At 40.4% G+C, this 20,376-nt stretch overlaps 1 protein-coding gene across 1 annotated transcript in view; it reads right to left on the reverse strand.

Annotated features, from left to right (window-relative positions):
- The window catches only part of LOC126100710 (microprocessor complex subunit DGCR8), a 257,052-nt gene that overhangs the window by 81,888 nt on the left and 154,788 nt on the right, over positions 1-20,376 (reverse strand). The window contains exons 8-9 of the mRNA XM_049911330.1: positions 9,694-9,806; positions 349-480 (exon numbers count right to left, since the gene is read on the reverse strand). Coding sequence (XP_049767287.1) covers positions 349-480; positions 9,694-9,806 — 245 coding nt within the window. The remainder of the gene's footprint in view (positions 1-348; positions 481-9,693; positions 9,807-20,376) is intronic.

Below are 20,376 nucleotides of genomic sequence, written 5' to 3' on the forward strand. Positions count from 1 at the left end.
AATAATTTCAGGTTGTCATTATGTTTCTCATTACTACTACTACTACTACTACTACTACTACTACTACTACTATTATTATTGTTATTATCATCATCGTCCCCATTACTGTTACTACTACTTCTACTATTACTACTATTGTTGTGCTGTAATTCAAGCATCTAACACAGTAAACACAAACTGAATGTCTATTCGGATAAAAACTTAGATGATCGTAATTACAGACACTCAGTTTAAAAATGACAGTAAGAAAAAACAGCTCTTGAGTATCATTACCATGACAGATGATTTTCATGCTTACCTCTTCCTTGAATTAACAAAAAGAATTAGGTAAGTTTCAGAAATGATTACCTAGCTCCTTAAATTTGTAAGAAGGTTGCTTCTTCAATGCGTGCTGGACATACTCATGAAGAATACAAACATAACTCTTTCCATTTGGATTCATGATCCACTCTTTCCTTGGATGACCATTTTCTCGACAGCCTGTAATAGTATTGATGGTATAAAAATCTCTGTAATATTTTCGAGGGAAAAGCAATTACAACAAAACTTTCACATCCTGAAATTTTAACACAATGACTACTCACCAAATCCGTAAGGCACTGAGCAGCAGATATGCAATTAGAAAAGAGTAATAAGCTGCTTCAAAGACAACAGAAAACGACCTACTGCCATCTCATAGCACCGCAAACCAGCATGTGTGAGTAGGCTGCTGGGCTGATATGTGATATGGGTGGTGAAGACAAGTGCTGTTTGACAGGGACAGGAAGGGACCACAGAGCAGAGCATTAGGCATATCATTCCATGTAGAACATGCAAGTGTGTGAAGTAAAGGTGGGTCTCACTTATGCAGGGATGCTGATGAAGGGTGGTTGATGCTGAAAGAAATTCTGAGAGAATAGTATAGGGGAAAAATACAGAGTGCATCAAAGGAGATAAGAAAAAGATAATATGGGTGAGTGGAGTAAACCTGGAGTATTCAACTTTATTTCCAATTCTTTTGTCTGTTTTGATGGGGTTTGGATTGTTTGGTGAGGATTTGCTTGTTTATATTTTGTAGCAGAGGAGCCACATGTGTGAATCAACTGCATTAGAGACATTTCTTAGCATGAGATGAGGCATGACAGCTGACCATACACCTCTAGAATTTTTGTGACAAATAGGCTGAGAACTTTTTGGCACTGTGATTGCACATAGATAAAATAATACTGGGTCAGGAACAACAGAATTTGCAGGAAATATCTGGGAGGGTAGTGAGAGGCCACTTGCACATTCTACAAGGTATTCAAAATAAAAGTAGCTCTGAGGAAATCCTTACAAAATATTAGTGAGATATCAAGGGCTGTTAAGGAGATCTTAGGGCAGGAGGAAGTGGTGCAAGAGAGGTAAAATGGAAATAAGTATACTGCTGGAATCAGTAAGTGGAACAGGAAAAGAAAAAACAAGAAGAGGGACACAAAGATGAGGAAGCCAAAAGGCTGGTGAAAAAAATCGAAACAACATTGATGAGCAAACATGTGGGTTAAAACAAAAGACATAAGAACAGAAAAAGCATAGGGAACAGCCAGCAAAGAACTCTGAAAAAGAAACAGATGCAGGCATACCAAACTGTGAAGAAGGGCATGAAGAACTACAATGTGCTGATTTTGGAATTAGCACATTATTCAATGCAGTTGAGAACATTGATAAGATATAGAAAATAATTGCATAGTTCTGGAGGCAGGGGATTATGTTAAGCCTAGTTTACATGATGACACTAGGTTGCAGGCAACTGCACTACCGGTCACTGTGCATGCGCGCCAAGCGTTTGGGCAACTCGTTGGTGAAACTAAACACTTTCGGCATGTTCCAACTTTGGCGACCCTAGTTGCCTGAGTTTTGAGGTTGTGTGTGTTCGTAGAGCATAGACAAACTGAAATATGAAGTGGGGATGGAGAATAATGTTCGCTTTTTGAATATCTATACTTTACATAGGTGTTTGTGGGATTTCAGTGATGCTGATTACAAAAATATGCAACATAATGAAGCTGCTGAGACCGTCATGTGCAATTATAATATAAATGGTTTGACAATACCTGAGCTGCAGGGCAAAATTTATTGAGTTAGGAGCACATATACAACTAAATTAATAAAAATACAAGCAAGTGTAATTCTATCTGTGGCAATGCTCTTGTCTACAAGACAAGTTGGCCAACTCTTTGTTAAGGAATATCGTTGACAGGAGGGAAGGCTATACAAATTCAAGAAGCTGCATTCTTTATTCAATATTAATCTATTTAAAACGTTGCTGCAGTGCTCCCCATTCACATATGTTCGAATTTTGAACTATTGCTACTGTACAGATCTATCTTCAAGAGAGAAGTTAATGTGGCCTGCTTCGAATAATTATTGTTGCTAATGTTAATAATTATTACTGTTAATATTAATAATTATTGCTGTTAGTGAAATAGCGTCATCGCCAACTAAAACCATATCTTATAGCATACCGAGTGTTCTCGATTGTAATGCACGCAATATGATACGTAATTTCAGTTCTAGCGACAGTGCTTCATGCATTACAGTACCTTTATTCCTTATCGCATAATTGACTCTATTTAGAAGTAACGTAAATGGTTCTGGTGACATTATAAGATAATTAAAAGAACTTATTCGATCTTCCATTATAAATTATTTCAGCAAGGATGCTGAGCAACCAAGCTAACGTCTTTTCTTGATCCAGTCACGAATCAAAACACGTTTCTTATTTTTTTCCTTGTGCAGCAATTCCACACAACAAGCTTTAACTCCATCACAACTCGTGTGATGTGCAGCTGCCAAAACTTTCATTTCAGACACAACTCAGGGACCCACAAAACGATGAAACTGAAGTGTACACTGGTGTCGCCGTGTCTACAGTCATATATGAAACCACTTGCATGCAACGCATTCCAAGCAACGTGTGGCGCAACCCAATGTCGTCATGTAAACTAGGCTTTACTGAAGTTTGAACAGATGCTAAACATGTGCTGATGTTCAAATACATAAATTTAAAATTGTGCACAATACCAACTGAACAAAACATAGTACCCTGTGGCTACAATATCAACAAGTAACAACCGGAATTGATAAATTCATACAAACAGATGGGTGTAACAATTTGCAGAGATATGAAATTGAACAATCATATAGGATCAATCATTCATTTGTGGAATAATAGGGAAATGCAAAAATTCTGCAAAGCAGATTACCTATGTGACCTATTTTAGAATATTGCTCGAGTAGGTAGGATTTTGCATCGATGCACTTTGCACAACACTTTTCCAAAGATTATATTTTATCACTGAAGTGTTTTTCGGAAGGTCTGTGAAATCCTCAACTACAGCTCCCCTGATCTTTTCATAGACAGATAAAATTTTTCAACCATAAATTTCCTTAGATGTGGAAATAAGTAGATGCCAGAGTGTGTGTGGGGGGGGGGGGGGGGGGGGGGGCACTTCAAATCTGTACCAGGCTGGATTTTCTGACAGTCAGTACTTCAAATCCTCTGTTTTCAAAGCAGCTTTCATTATTCCAATGAAAGTTGACTTTTTTTCCTGCTTTTGCAACCTATGTTCTGACACACACACACACACACACACACACACACACACACACACACACACTTACTTTTTCACCCAGTTAGTCCAGAAGTCTTGCCCAGCATTCATGAGTTATTATTATTTTACTCTTTGCAAGCAATAAAACAGGATTCATTGTACCAGATAACATTAAGATAACATTAGCGGAACCTTTCCAGCAGATGAAATTCTACTCATGTTTCCTTAAGCAATGCCACCAACTTTTATCTGTTGATCTGGTTGCTGTTTTTTTTTTTTTTTTTTTTTTTTTTTTTAGTGGTGCCAATATTACTGAGACATATTTTCTCTCTTTTGCTACGAGGGTCACTCCAAAAGAAATGTACACTATTTTTGTAAAAATACAGTTTTCATTCTGCATGTGTGAAAGTTTTACAGTGTATCGATGCAACTTCCCCGCTTTTTTTCAAACTTAGTTCAACCTGTGGCGCCGTCACAGCATGTCTTCAAGATGGCTGCTACACTAGATGTTTGTCAGAAGCAACATGCTGTCATAGAATTTCTGAGCTGTGAAAACGAAGCAGTGGGAATATTCTACAAGAGGTTGGTGTATGGAGATGCTGCTGTCAATCGCAGTACAGTTAGTTGGTGGGCAAGCAGGTTATGTGATGAAAGCGGGCTTGGCAATATTGAGGATTGTTCTCACAGCGGCAGGCCTCGTACTGCACACTCTCCAGACAATGTGCAGAGAGTTAACAAATTGGTGACTGCTGACAGATGCATCACAGTGAACGAATTGTCATGCTACGTTGGGATAGGAGAAGGAAGTGTTTGCAGAATACTGAAACTGTTGGTGTTAAAAAAGGTTTGTGCCAGGTGGGTTCCCAGGATGTTGACAGTGGCTCACAAAGAAACAAGAAAAACAGTATGCAGTGAACTTTTGGAACAGTACGAGCTCCATGTGACTATCATCTCTTTGGGAAACTGAAACACTCTCTTCGTAGAACAAGGTTTGAAAGATTATGATTCCCTTGTGCACATTGCCAAACAGTGGCTCCAACAGGTTGGTCCAGAATTTTACTGTGTGGGTATACAGGCACTGGTTCCAAGATGGCATAAGGCAGTTGAGAGGGATGGAAATTATGTGGAGAAATGAAAATAATGTTACTAAGGGATGTATCTAAACACTGTAAAACTTTCAAACATGTAGAATAAAAGATGGATTAAAAAAAAAATAGTCTGCATTTCTTTTGGAGTGACCCCTGTATATGCCTGCATCTATCTTGCACAAACCTTATCCATAGTACAAGTTTCATGTACAATATACTTACTTAACTTTCTGAATCTTGAACCACCAAAGTAAACAACACTATTCCATTGTTGCAATAATAATATGAGAGAAGTTAAGTTGCTACTCACCATACAGCAGAGATGGTGAGCCGCGATAGGCACAATAAAAAGATTCACACAAACATAGCTTCTGGCCATTAAGGCCTTTGCCAGCAGCAGACACGTGAGCGCGCGCCCGCACACGCACGCACGCACGCACGCACGCACGCACGCACACACACGCGCACACACACACACACACACACACAAGCGCAACTAGCACACACATCAGCAGTCTCAGAGAGCTGAAACTAAACTGCGAGCAGCAGCACCAGTGTACGATGGGAGTGGCGACTGGGTGGGGGTAAGGAGGAGGCTGGGGCGGGGAGGGGGAGGGATAGTACGGTGGGAGTGGCGGATAGTGAAGTGTTGCAGTTTAGACGGAGGATAGGAGAGAAGGTATGGAGGGGGGAGGGGGTAAGTAGCAGAAAGGAGAGATATAAAAATAAAAATTAAAAGACTGGGTGTGGCGGTGAAATGACGGCTGTGTAGTGCCGGAATGGGAACAGGGAGGGGCTGGATGGGTGACGACAGTTACTAATGGAGGCTGAGGCCAGGATGGTTACGGGAGCGTAGGATGTATTGCAGGGATATTTCCCACCTGAGCAATTCAGAAAAGCTGGTGTTGGTGGGAAGGATCCATATGGCACAGGCTGTGAAGCAGTCATTGAGAAGAGGGGTATCATGTTTGACAGCGTGTTCAGCTACAGGTTGGTCCACTTGTTTTTTGGCCACAGTTTGTCGGTGGCCGTTCATGCTGACAGACAGCTTGTTGGTTGTCATGCCCACATAGAACGCAGCACAGTGGTTGCAGCTTAGCTTGTAGACCACAAGTTTGTTGGTGGCCGTTCATGCTGACAAGACAGCTTGTTGGTTGTCATGCCTACATAGAACGCAGCACAGTGGTTGCAGCTTAGCTTGTAGACCACATGACTGGTTTCGCAGGTAGCCCTGCCTTTGATGTGGTAGGCAATGTTAGTGACTGGACTGTAGTAGCTGGTGGTAGGAGGATGTATGGGACAGGTATTGCATCTAGGTCTATTACAGGGGTATGAGCCATGAGGTAAGGGATTGGGAGCAGGGGTTGTGTAAGGATGGACAAGTGTATTGTGTAGGTTTGGTGGACGGCAGAATACCATGGGGTGGGGAGGATAGTAGGTAGGACATTTCTCATTTCAGGGCACGACGCACGACGAGAGGTAATCAAAACCCTGGCGGAGAATATAATTCAGTTGCTCCAGACCCCCCCCCCCCCCCCCAACCACACCAATCAGACTCAACCAAAGACCAACATTGAAAGTTGCCTAACTCAGTTCACTCCACTAGCCAACCGTGATCTACCCCCACTAACCCTTGTTAACTTTCCAAAATTTCTAATCCTCGAACCTTGCCTCACCATCATTCCCCAAATCCCTCAACATGCATACTAACCTTACATCCGCAGAAAGAACCGCAGTCCACCATCTAAAAACTGATCCTGATCTTATAATCCTACCTGCAGACAAAGGCTCCACCACCGTAGTTTTGAACCACAAGGATTACGTGGCAGAAGGACTCTGTCAGCAGTCAGATATTTCCACCTACAAACCATGCCACAGTCATCCCATTCCAAAAATCCAGCAGAATCTCTAGTCACTACTCAAATCCTTAGGCCCATCCCAGAACCTCTCTCCAGAGTCGATCTCTCTACTTTCCCCTACCACTCCCCGCACTACCACCTTCTACATGCTTCCTAAAGTCCATAAACCCAACCACCCAGGACGCCCCATTGTGGTCGGTTACTGTGCCCCCACTGAGAGAATCTTTAATCTCATAGACCAACACCTTCAACCTATTACCCAGAACCTATCCTCCTATGTAAAAGATACCAACCATTTCATGCCCTGCGTGTCACTATTGATGCCATCTCCCTGTACACTAACATTCCTAATGCCCATGGCCTTACTGCTATTGAACACTACCTTTCCAGACGCCCTATGGATTCCAAATCAACAGCCTCCTTCCTAGTCTCCATGACCAACTATATCCTCACCTACAACTACTTCTCCTTTGAAGGCATTACCAACAAATAAATCCGCAGTATGGCTATGGGCACCTGGAGGGCACCATCCTATGCTAACGTACCCATGGGCCACCTACAGGAATCCTTCCTAAAAACCCAGAATCCCAAACTCTTCACCTGGTTCAGATTCAATGATGACATCTTTGCTATCTGGATTGAAGATGAGGACACCTTATTCACATTCCTCCAGAACCTCAACACCTCCCCCATTTGCTTCACCTGGTCCTACTCCACCCAACAAGCCATCTTCCTAGATGTTGACCTCCACCTTAGAGATGCTTGCATCAGAACCTCCGACCATATCAAACCTACTAATGACCAGCAATACCTCCACTTCGACAGCTGCCACCCATTCCATACCTGTAAGTCCCTTCCGTACAGTCTAGTCACCTGTGGTCATCGCATCTGCAGTGACAAGCAGTCCCTCTCTAAATATACGAAGGGTCTCACTGAAGCCTTCAATGACCGTAATTATCCTCCCATCCTTGTACAAAAACAAATCTCCCATGCCTTATCTTTCCAGTGTCCCACCACCTCCCAAAGTCCCACAGTCCGGACACAGAGGAGCATTCCCCTCATAAATCAGTACCACCAGGGTGTTGACTATGTCTCGTTGTGCCATGAAATGAGAAATGTCCTACCCACCATCCTTCCCACCCCTCCTATTGTGGTATTCCACTGTCCACCGAACCTACAGAATATACCTGTCCATCCTTACACAACCCCTGCTCCCAATCCCTTATCTCATGGTTCATACCCCTGTTTCTTTTTTGTCATCAATCTACTGACTGGTGCGGCCCGCCACGAATTCCTTTCCTGTGCTAACCTCTTCATCTCAGAGTAGCACTTGCAACCTACGTCCTCAATTATTTGCTTGACGTATTCCAATCTCTGTCTTCCTCTACAGTTTTTGCCCTCTACAGCTCCCTCTAGTACCATGGAAGTCATTCCCTCATGTCTTAGCAGATGTCCTATCATCCTGCCCCTTCTCCTTATCAGTGTTTTCCACATATTCCTTTCCTCTCTGACTTTGCGTAGAACCTCCTCATTCCTTACCTTATCAGTCCACCTAATTTTCAACATTCGTCTATAGCACCACATCTCAAATGCTTCGATTCTCTTCTGTTCCGGTTTTCCCACAGTCCATGTTTCACTACCATACGATGCTGTACTCCAGACGTACATCCTCAGAAATTTCTTCCTCAAATTAAGGCTGGTATTTGATATTAGTAGACTTCTCTTGGCCAGAAATGCCTTTTTTGCCATAGCGAGTCTGCTTTTGATGTCCTCCTTGCTCCGTCCGTCATTTGTTATTTTACTGCCTAGGTAGCAGAATTCCTTAACTTCATTGACTTCGTGACCATCAATCCTGATGTTAAGTTTCTCTCTGTTCTCATTTCTACTACTTCTCATTACCTTCGTCTTTCTCCAATTTACTCTCAAACCATACCGTGTACTCATTCATACCCCTGTAGTAGACCTAATTACAAGACTTGTCCCATACATCCTCCTACCACCACCTACTCCAGTCCGATCACTAACATTACCTATCACTTCAAAGACAGGGCTACCTGTGAAATCAGTCATGTGATCTACAAGCTAAGCTGCAACCACTGTGCTGCATTCTATGTAGGCATGACAACCAACAAGCTGTCTATCAGCATGAACGACCACCAACAAACTGTGGCCAAAAAACAATTGGACCACCCTGTAGCTGAACATGCTGCCAAATATGATACCCCTCACCTCAATGACTGCTTCACAGCATGTGCCATATGGATCCTTCCCACAAACTCCAGCTTTTCTGAATTGCGCAGGTGGGAACTTTCCCTGCAATACATCCTACACTCCCGTAACCCTCATAGCCTAAACCTTTGTTAGTCACTGTCCTCACCCATCCAGCCCACTCCCTGTTCCCATTCCAGCACTGCACAGCCGTCACTTCATCGCCACACCCAATCTTTTGATCCCCCCCCCCCCCCCCCCCCCCTGCTACTTTCCCCCTCTGCACCACTCTCCTACCCTCCGCCTAAACTGCAATACTTCACTGTCCGCCACTCCCACCATACTATCCCTCCCCCTCCCCGCCCCAGCCTCCTCCTTAAACCCCGCCCAGTCGCCACTCCCATCATGCACTGGTGCTGCTGATCGCAGTGTAGTTTCAGCTCTCTGAGACTGCCGAAAGCTATGATTGTGTGAACTTTTTATTGTGCCTATCGCGGCTCAGCATCTCCGCTACATGGTGAGTAGCAAGCTTCCTTCTCTTGTATTGTAACATTCCATCGTGGATTTTCCATTGTTCACTAAATAACTCACTAAGCTCATGTATAATGCTTGCACTGGCTACGACATTCACAACAGAGCACTCAGAACACTACTGAATAGTCGATGGCTTCAGAGAATGCATGATGTATATGTGCAGAACAACCCTTAACTCTACCGCGTTTTTTAATCCCACTGCAGCAAAAAATTTACAGTTAATGAATATTATAGTCTTGTAACTACAATTCATAAAACAAAACCAATATTACAGCAAAGAAAAACAATAACAAAACTTAGTTTATAATGGAAACATCAAAGTACAACTATTAATAGTGACAAGAACATTCTCCCTGCTCTTTTAAGACACTAAACTGCCTTGTCAACTGGAACCAAATTAACTGGGACAACATAATGAAATTTTTCTCTCACCTGCATTCTGAATAGGAAATTTAATGAGCTTTGTTCCTTCCGGCAAAGTTGGTCGCTGTAGTTGTAAATATTGCTTCTTTTGTTTAGTATATTTCCTTCTTTCTGTCCAGGACCTAAAAAAATGAAGATTTTTAAGAAATAGTGATTCAGTTTTGTGCCACATACTTTAAGAAAAATAATAATTATAAATGGTAATCATTTTCTGAGATTCAATAGAGTTTTGTAATAGCAATTAGAAACTGTATTCTACCCTCAGTGTTTCAGCAGAGTGCACACCAGCATACAGAATACATTTTACCTACATCCATAGTTGGCCTTCTGGTCAATGCACCAAAGTCTTCTATAGGCGGAGATGATACTAAAGATGCTACACAATATTTGTTGAAAAACTGGATTACTAGTTTGATACAAGTGAAAACAGTCCTCGTTGTTGATGAATGCAGGAGGTACTTTCACAAATTCTGTTGCTAACTGAACCGTATTAGGATGTTGCAATGGCATAGTCCATACAGTGGTCTAAGGAAACATTGATGTTAAGTTATCAAACAAGGGAAAATCCTGGTCAAATGACAATAACATTATGAACTATGATAGGCAGCTACTCACCTCACAGAGGAGGCAATGAGAAGCAGAAGGCAGATTTAAAAGTAGGCTGTAGGATATTTTTCAGCTATTGGACAAAGTCGTCTATCAGATGAAGTCCTCTATCAAATGAAGAAACAAAAAAAAAAGCACACACACACACACACACACACACACACACACACACACACTTGGCCACTATCATCTCTGAACGCTATGGCTACTCTGGGCTGGGAAGATACCTTGCCTGGGATGGGGTGGGTAGTGGGGCTACAGAAAAAGCATGGTGGGGGAAGATGAAGGATAACACAGCAGGTGTGTGTGTGATGGTGGGGATGCTGTAGTGCTTCCTGTGAGAGAGTGCGGTGTGTGCCAAGAGTTTGGTGAGGAACGAGGATTAGCAAAGATTGAGGCAGGAGGGTTATGGGAACAAAGGATATGTTGCAGAGAGAGTTCCAAATGCATAGTTCAGAGAAGCTAGGAGCATTGAGAAGAATCCAAATGCAATGGGTTGAGAGGCAGTCATTGAAATCAAGCAAACAGTGTTGTATGACATGCTCAGCAGCTTACTGTTCCACATATTTCTTGGACACAGTGAGGGAGTTACCATATCTTTCAGACAAAGTAATTCTTCTGCAGTAGAAAGGAAGTGACCATCCTTCCAGACAAAGTAGTTGTTCTGCAGTAGAAAACACATGCACACATTCACACAAGCAGAACTTACACACATATGGACACTGACTCAAGGTGTTAGAGCCCAATTGTTCTTTTGCATGTATATGAACCATGGGAGCAGAGATAGAATTGGGACAGGCAAGAATATTATGTAGATTGGGTGGTTGAATCACAGATGGAGGAGGAAACAGTAAGGCAGTGTTTAATATCGGTTTTGGGACGAGTTTGATTGGTAGGGTTGGTGAGAACTGGGAGAAGGAGAGAAAATTTTTACAAGCACAGCATGATTCAGTTTTGGGAGGGAGCAACAGGTGAGGTATTTGCATAGGACTGATACTTCTACAGGATTAGAGCTTTTGACGGCCAGGTTCATAACTGTGTTGCAGATTTGTTTAGGCTCCTTCAAGGCCACAACTCAGAGATTAATTAAATGTCTGTGCCACAGTAACTGAAACACACACATGCAAGACTAAGTGGTCTTGCAACTTACAGGGCCTTCTCTAGTGTTTTTAGTACCACTCATTTGAGTATTATATAGTATGTTCAAATAAAATGGTCATTCTTGCTGTAGTCTTCAGTACAAAGTCTTCATGCAGCTGCCCACACTTGTCTATCCTATGCAAGCCTCTTCATCTCTGCATAACTACTGAAACCTATATATATATTTGAACCTGCTTATTGTATTCAAGCCTTCATTTTGCTCTTCAACTTTTAAACCCCCCCTCCAAAACACACTTACTTCCTTCCACACCAAACAGACAATTTCTTGATGCCTCAGGAAGTGTCCTACCAACCGATCCCTTCATTTAGTCAAGTTGGGCCATAAATTTCTTTTTTACTCAGTTTATTTCAGTGCTTCCCCATTAGTTACTTGATCTGTTCATTCAATTTTCAGCATTCTTCTGTAGCACAACATCCAAAAAAACTTACATTTTTTTTTTGCAGAACTCCTTATCATCCACATTTCACTTCTGTACAACACTACATTCTATACAAAAACCTTCAGAAAAGACTTCCTAACACTTAAATTTATATTAGCTGTTAGCAAATCCATCTCTTACAAAAATAATTTTTGTACTGTAGCCAGTCTACAGTTTATATCTGTGGTATACACCACTTCCAACAAACACCGAACAACGCGCCTCCAGTACGCGGCCGCCAAATACATCGCTAGCAGCACTTCTCTGGGCTGCTTCCATCGCTGGCCGGTTTCACATGCACGCTCCCTTACGTGGCCGAGAAATACATCGCTGGGCGCACTTCTCTGGGCTGCTTCCATCGCTGGCCGGCTTCACATGCACGCTCCCTTACGTGGCCGAGAAATACATCGCTGGGCGCACTTCTCCGGGCGGCTCGCGGCTACCACCACTGGCCGCCTTCGCGCGCGCATTGTCAGCACACAGCAATTGGCTACGCCAGGAAACATTGCGACTGGTTTTCCCTGGAAAACCCAGCCGACGGCTCCATTAACTAGCAAGCCTTATATAAACCCGGCCGCTGCCGCAAATGACAGTTCTCATCGGGAAGTGCAGTACGCCGTGTTCCAGCTGCTTGTGGATGACTTGCCGCACCACTCGAGGTTACCTGGCTGCTTGGCAGAAAATCTTGCGACTTCACTTGGAGAGACTGAACTTCACTGGACTTGGGAATAATTACGGGACGTGCACCCTACCATGCACATTCGGACATTGGTATACCCAAACTTTAATTCTGCATTACTTCTGAGTGTGAGCCTGGGACACTTGGCTAACATAATTGTTAAAAAGTGATTTGTGATTTAATAAACCAGACTGAAGAGGTTATTGTGTTATTCCTGGTTATAACAATATCCTCTCTGCTTTGGCCATCAACAGTTAGTTTTTGGTCCAACTACTAAACTATTTGACTGCTTTTAGTGTCTCGTTTCCTAATCTAATTCCTCCAGCATCATCTGATTTAACTCAGCTACACTGCATGACCCTTGTTTTGCTTTTGTTGTTGTTCATCTTATAACCTCTTTTCAAGATTCTATGTATTCCATTCAAAAGTTCTTCCAAGTCGTTTGCTGTGTGTGGCAGAATTGTATCATCATCAGCTAACTTCAAAGTCTTTATTTCTTCTCCCTGAACTCTAATTCTGTCTCCAAATTTTTTCTTGGTTTCTTTTGCTGCTTGTTCATTGTATAGATTGAACAACATGGGGGAGATGCTACAACCCTGTCTCACTCCCTCCTCAACTTGACTCTTTGTAGTGTGGTTTCTGCACAAATTGTGGGTAACCTTGCACTATGTATGTTATTATCCTACATCCCCAAGATGTTCGAAGAGTGTATGCCAGTCAACGTTGTCAATGTCTACAAATGCTATAACTAGGTTTGCCTTTCTGTAGTATATCTTCTAATAAAAGCTGTAGGGTCAATATAACCTTGTGGGTTGCTATGTTTCTCCTGAATGCTAAATGATCTTCCTCCATGTTGGTTTCTACTAGTTTTTCAATTTTTATGTAAATGATTTGGTTACTCAATGCAAATGTGCCTATACATCTGCATATACACTTCCTAAGAATTTGTTCAGACTATAGCAGAAAGCATATTGTGAGTAAGCATTATTTCAACATCGCCACCCTATAAAGAAAACCCTCACTCTCACTTTTTTTGTCTTCTGTCGACAGCTTGTGGTTGTAAAGAATGACTGTTTCAGATTGGATGTGAAAAACCTACACATAATTGGAAAGAAGCAACTCTAAAGTTTTCATTACCACTGATAGTGGCAGAAATGATTGCTTCAGAGCTTGTGTCAACAGACAGCTATTTCACATCAGTTGTGGGCAAGATGGCCACCACATAGCAAAAGGTTTTCTTTCTTCTTGAGTATGGAATAAGTAAATTGACAATTTCTGTGCAGAGGGCCTTTTGTCTCTGATTTAGCACTGAAGTACCAACTAAGACTATGGCCACACAATTATATTTTTCACACACATTTGTACCTGAATTTATGCAACACACGGGACTTTGTCAGTGCTGGCCACACACGTACTTTTCTTACACAGCATGAAACCCAGGGAAATCACATCAGTAGTGTGGCAGTGCAACAAGTAGTAACATTTACCATGCACTCTTATTGTTAGTATCAACTGTGATCTGAAATTCATTAAATAAGAATGCCATCCTCACATAGTGTGCTGCCATCGTTATCCAGTGGTATCGGGTAATGTACAAAAAGTGCCATTTTTAACTAACAATGCTGATTAGATTAGATTAGATTTACTTTCATTCCAATTGATCCGTAGTGAGGAGGTCCTCCAGGATGTGGAACATGTCAGAAAAACAACAATACATGACAAATATTTACAACTAAAACAAATAAGCTAATGTACCATTCCACAGGTCCCAAGTGGAATGATCGTCATTTTTTGATGAACACTAAGAGTCATTTTACAAACACTAATGCACTGAATTTAAAATAAAAAAGTTTTTTATTTATTTATAAGGTAATAAACATGTAATACAACTACTGTAATACTTATTTACAATGAACACATTACTGCACTGAAATGGTGCAGAAGTTAGATTATACTTACACACACACACACACACACACACACACACACACACAAATTTTCAGTGAACACATTACTGCACTGAAATTGTGCAGAAGTTATGTTGTACTTATATACAAATCAGTTGGTTTTACTAAGAAATTCATCAATGGAGTAGAAGGAGTTGGCCACCAATAAATCCTTTAGGCTTCTCTTAAACTGAATTTCATTGGTTGTTAAGCTTTTTATGGCTGCTGGCAAGTTATTGAAAATGTGTGTTCCTGAATAATGCACACCTTTTTGTACAAGACTAAGTGACTTTAAATCCTTGTGAAGATTATTCTTATTTCTAGTATTGATTCCATGAATTGAGCTGTTGGTTTGAAAAAGTGATATATTTTTAATGACAAATTTCATTAAGGAATAAATATATTGGGAAGCTGTAGTTAGTATCCCTAGTTTCCTAAACAGGCTTCTGCAGGATGTTCTTGAGTTCACACCACATATAACTCTTACTGCACGTTTTTGTGCCCAGAAAACTTTAGCTTGGCTTGATGAATTACCCCAAAAAATAATCCCATATGACATTATGGAATGAAAGTAAGCATAGTATGCCAGCTTTTTCATTTTTATATCCCCTATGTCTGACAAAATTCGCATTGCAAACAGAGATTTGTTAAGACGCTTCAGCAGTTCTGTGGTGTGCTCCTCCCAGTTGAATTTATTATCAAGCTGTAATCCCAAGAATTTAACACTGTCCACTTCTTCTATCTTCTTGTCATCGTATGTTAGACATATACTCTTGGGACACCCCTTACAAGTTCTGAACTGCATGTAGTGTGTTTTTTCAAAGTTTAGTGACAAAGAATTGGCTAGGAACCAGTGATTAATGTCCACAAATATTTTATTGGCTGATCTTTCTAAGACTACACTTCATTTGCTATTTATTGCAATGTTTGTATCATCAGCAAACAAAACAAACTTGGCATCTGGTAATGTTACTGATGAAAGGTCATTGATATACACAAGAAAAAGTAAGGGCCTCAAAATGGAACCTTGTGGGACCCCACATGTAATTAGTTCCCAGTTGGATGATGCCTGATAGCTTGATACATGTCTCTTTCCTAATAACACCCTTTGTTTCCTGCCAGAGATATAAGATTTGAACCATTTTGCAGCATTTCCTGTTACACTATAATATTCTAGTTTACTTAAAAGGATATTGTGATTTACACAGTCAAATGCTTTTGACAGATCACAAAATATACCAGTTGCCTGCAATTTTTTGTCTAATGAATTAAGTACATTTTCACTGTAAGTGTAGATAGCCTTCTCAATATCAGAATCTTTTAGAAATCCAAACTGTGACTTTGACAGTATGTTATTTGAGATAAGATGGTTATAAAGACGACTGTACATTACTTTTTCAAAAATTTTTGAGAATGCTGGCAACAGTGAAATTGGACGGAAATTTGATGCTATTTCTTTATCTCCCTTCTTAAACAGTGGCTTAACTTCAGCATATTTCAGCCATTCAGGAAATATTCCACTGATAAACGACTGGTTACACAGATAGCTTAATATGTTACTTAGCTCAGAATCACATTCTTTAATTAACTTTGTTGATATTTCATCATACCCACTAGATGTTTTTGATTTTAAAGATTTTATGATGGACATTATTTCTGTTGGGGTAGTGAGGGTCAAATTCATAATATGGAAGTTACTTGAAATGTCTGGTCTAAGGTAATCCATAGCAGCATCTACCGAACCTGACAATCCCATCTTTTCAGTAACAGTTATAAAATGTTTGTTAAAAAGTTCTGCAACACTATACACATCTGTCACCAATGTATCATTTACTCTTAATGCTATTTGTTCCTCTTCATGTCTGGTTCTACCGGTCTCCTCCTTCACTATATCCCATATTGTCTTTATTTTGTTATCTGATATGACTATCTTTTCCTTGTAATATATTTGCTTTGACATCTGTATTACAGTCTTTAATATTCTGCAGTATTTCTTATAATGTGCTATAGCATCAACATTGGAAATGTTTTGGATTGACAGATACAGTTTTCTTTTTGTTTTACAAGATACCCCTATTCCTTGAGTAATCCATGGCTTCTTTGTAGACTTTGCTCTAACCTTGGTAAGTTTTGGGGGAAAGCAGTGTTCGAATAAGGTAAGCACTTTATTAGCAAAAATGATATATTTTTCGTTCATGCCATGAGCACTGTAAACATCAGTCCAGTGAATGTCTCTGAGGAGTGTCCTAAAATAATCAATTTTTGGCTTACTGATTACCCTCGAGCTCAGATTTAACAGATTTTATATCCTGTTCAGTATTAACATTTAACAGAAGGAACTGCATGTCATGGTCTGAGAGGCCATTGACTATTGGTTTTGTAATATAATTTTGTTCATTTGACTTTTCTATAAAGATATTATCAATGGCTGTTTGTGAGCAAGTGGCTATCCTAGTGTCATGTGGGAATTAAGTTGAATGATAGTGTTACTAACTCAAATAAGTTCTTATTGGGAGAGTCTTTAAGGAAATCTACATTGAAATCACCAGCAACCACTATTTCTTTGTTTTTGGTTGTTAAATAGGCCATGCACCTCGCACATGGAAAAACATCACAATAACTGGCACAAAACACAGAAAATTCACTTGAAAATAAGAATTTCCTAAAAAGTGTCATGCAAAATATAAATGAAAATAAGATCCATAGGGCTTCACAAATCAAATCAAATTTTACAGGTATCTAGGGATTGGAACTTCAATGTGTTCTCTACATTTTGAGTTTCTTCTTGGCAGATCTACAACTGCACACATCATTAGACGCACAACATTTCCATTTGGCAGATGCTAAAAAAGGAATATACATGAAACCACCAACCATGGAAGATTGAAAAAATATCAGTGATCAGTATAAGAAGACAAGAAATGTCTCCCACGTTGTGTGATCCATTGATGGAAGACACATAAGAATCATTAAGCCATGGAGATCAGGCAGTAAATACTAAAACTACAGAAAGTACTTTTCTATTGTACTAATGACCATAACAGACTATAATCATCGTTTCAGATTCACAGACATAGGGGAATTTAGTCATCAGGGAGATTGTACTGTATTCAAAGCAATTGGGTAAAATGCTTACAATCAAACTTTAAATTTGCCAGAGCACCACTACTTCCAAATGATGCTTGTGGACTGAAAAGTCGTTACGTGTATGTGGCTGCTGAGACTTTTACGATGAGTGACAACATAATGAGACCATATGCCGCAAAAGCTTTACTAATAAACAGAAAGTCTTTAACTACAGGCTGTCACAAGCATGGCATTATGTAGAATGTCTATTTCACTTTTTATCTAATAAATGGAGAATTCTCCATTGTCCAATCACTGTTAATGCGGATGTCGTGGATGCTGTTATACAAATATGTTGGGCACTTTATGATTTTGTGAGACATTAGAGCTGCAATTCTGATGAAGACTGATATCCATAATGGAAAGTATTCCGGAATATGGGGCAAAAGGAATTAATAGTGGCATCAGAGAATATTTGCTGATTACCTCTGTTCCCTGAAGGATATGTACCACAATAAGATCATTATGCTAACATCCTCACTGCAAAAACTGGGTTGTTGACATTTTATTCATGAATACTTTTCAGTTTACACTGTTTATAAATATTTACTGTCAGTGCACACCAAGATTTTGTTTCTGTTTGTGATTCATTCCATCCCAGTTTTCTCCCCAAATGGCCGCTGAAACTGCTCATCATGATTCTGTCTTTTTATCTCTATTGTTGTACTCTTCATCCTGCATGTTGTAAAGCCATGGGTGTTTCTGCAGTTCCATAATCACTACTTTGCTGTCCAGATGCTCCATTTTGACACTTTATAAGATACAATAAGATGGCTACAATGGCAGTAACGCAAGACTGGTATAGTGTGTCTGCAAACTGAGCAGCAAGCTTCTGAGTCCCCAGCCCTCTACCCAGCTATGTCATAAGTAGTTATACATAGTTATACTGGCTTTTACCGAGCAGGCTTGTCAAATCAGCGGTGATACATTGTTCAGACACAGCTTGAGAATGTTAATTTTTGCATAGACACATCACACTATACAAAATACAGTAATCAGTAACTAAAGTAAATAACACAAGAAAAGCATACAAACAGAATTCAGGTAAACCACCGGCTGCTGCATGCACTGCTATGTATATAACAAATTCATGGGCACCATTCTTTCTGGAGGGCTGTTTCCCCCCAGACAGATCATAAAAACATAATGCATTTCCCACTCGTGTGGCCAGCACTCAATGTGTAAAACACGCAGAACAAATGGACTGGAGCATGTTTGTGCCAGTGACAACAGAAGTCTGCAGGTGCAAAGCATGTGGAAACACACTGTGTGGCCATCCCCATTCAACATACAGTTGTCTATACTGTTGGCGTGATTTTCTGCACAGATGTGTGTGAAAATGTGGTTTAAGCAATTTCAACAAGCTGGATGTCTCTACAAAGGATGAAGTATGGGCTAGCAGTGCATGCCAGATGACTATGTGAGATGAATGAAAAATGTTTTTTGCATAGTCCAAGTAAGTCAACCAACAGAGCTAGTAGAGAACTAGGCATACTTCAACCAACTGAATTGCGAGATTCGTGATGCTATTTGCTGTACAAGCCCTACCACTTGCAATTTGCACATAATATTGTTGAAAAAATGGCAATGAGAAGCATGCTGAATTTTGTGAAGACATTGTCAGAAATGTGGATGATGAAGCATTTCTCATATGTTTAATTTGTTGTGCCGAAGAAATATTTCAGTTTGGTTGCAAGGAGAATAGACCGAATGTTCGCATTTGGGGTCTGCAAAATCCCTGTGAAATACTGCAGCATGATAGAGACTCAGCAAAGGCAAACATGTTTTGTCACTTATAGCAAAACAAAGTTTACACAGCATTCTTTTTTTCAGAGAGAATTGTTAGTGAAGTAATATACAGGAACATGTTGGGAAAATGGCTTTTTCCTCAACTTACCCACGACTCAGTACACTTTATTTTCCAACAGGACAGAGCTCTTTTCATTGACAACTTGATGTTCAAGCATTCTTTAATCAACTCCTTCCTCAATGATAAATAGATGACATGGATAAAGAATACCTGGTCCTTATTCCCAGGTCACTGAGATCTCACAATTTCGGGCAACGTGCCTTTTTCTTATAGGCCTTTGTAAAAGAGGCAGCTTTGTTCCAACTCTGGCCAACTAAAGGAATCATTACACAGCTGTAGTGAGCTCAATAATATAAAAAGTGATCCTTCACAGAAGTGAATCATACAATTGCCATTCAGCAGGAGGAGGAACACAGAACATTTATAAACGTTTTTTTATACAAACTTTAAAACTTACTGTTAAGAACTGTCTCAGTTTGTTTACCTCAGGAGAGAGCATCACAGAAATGCTGAAAATCATGAATTGGTAGACACCACTTACCCCATGAAGCCTTCTCACAAAATTTCAAGAACCAGTATTAAGTGAAAAATCTAGAAATATACATCCTCAGTAAGGTTTCACAAAGATAGGAATAGACTAACTGCAGTGCGCAGAAAAGCATTTAAGTACTCATTCTTGCTGCAGTACATACACAGCTGTAATGGGAAGAAATCATAATATGTGGTACAACACTAAGTATCGTCTCCCATGTACATACAGCAGACTGCAGAGTATGTATGTGTATGAGTGTTGTGTCACCATACTTATGGATCTACGGTACCATAGTAGAATTATTCTGCTGGACATGACCCAACATAGTTTGTCTTTTGTGAGGATTTTCAGATGCAGAATTTGTTCTTGTTTGGACTCCTCTGTATATGCCACTAGTGAAAAGCAATGCTTTG

The sequence above is a fragment of the Schistocerca cancellata genome, chromosome 9, assembly GCF_023864275.1.
Source record: "Schistocerca cancellata isolate TAMUIC-IGC-003103 chromosome 9, iqSchCanc2.1, whole genome shotgun sequence".
Classification (NCBI taxonomy): domain Eukaryota; kingdom Metazoa; phylum Arthropoda; class Insecta; order Orthoptera; family Acrididae; genus Schistocerca; species Schistocerca cancellata.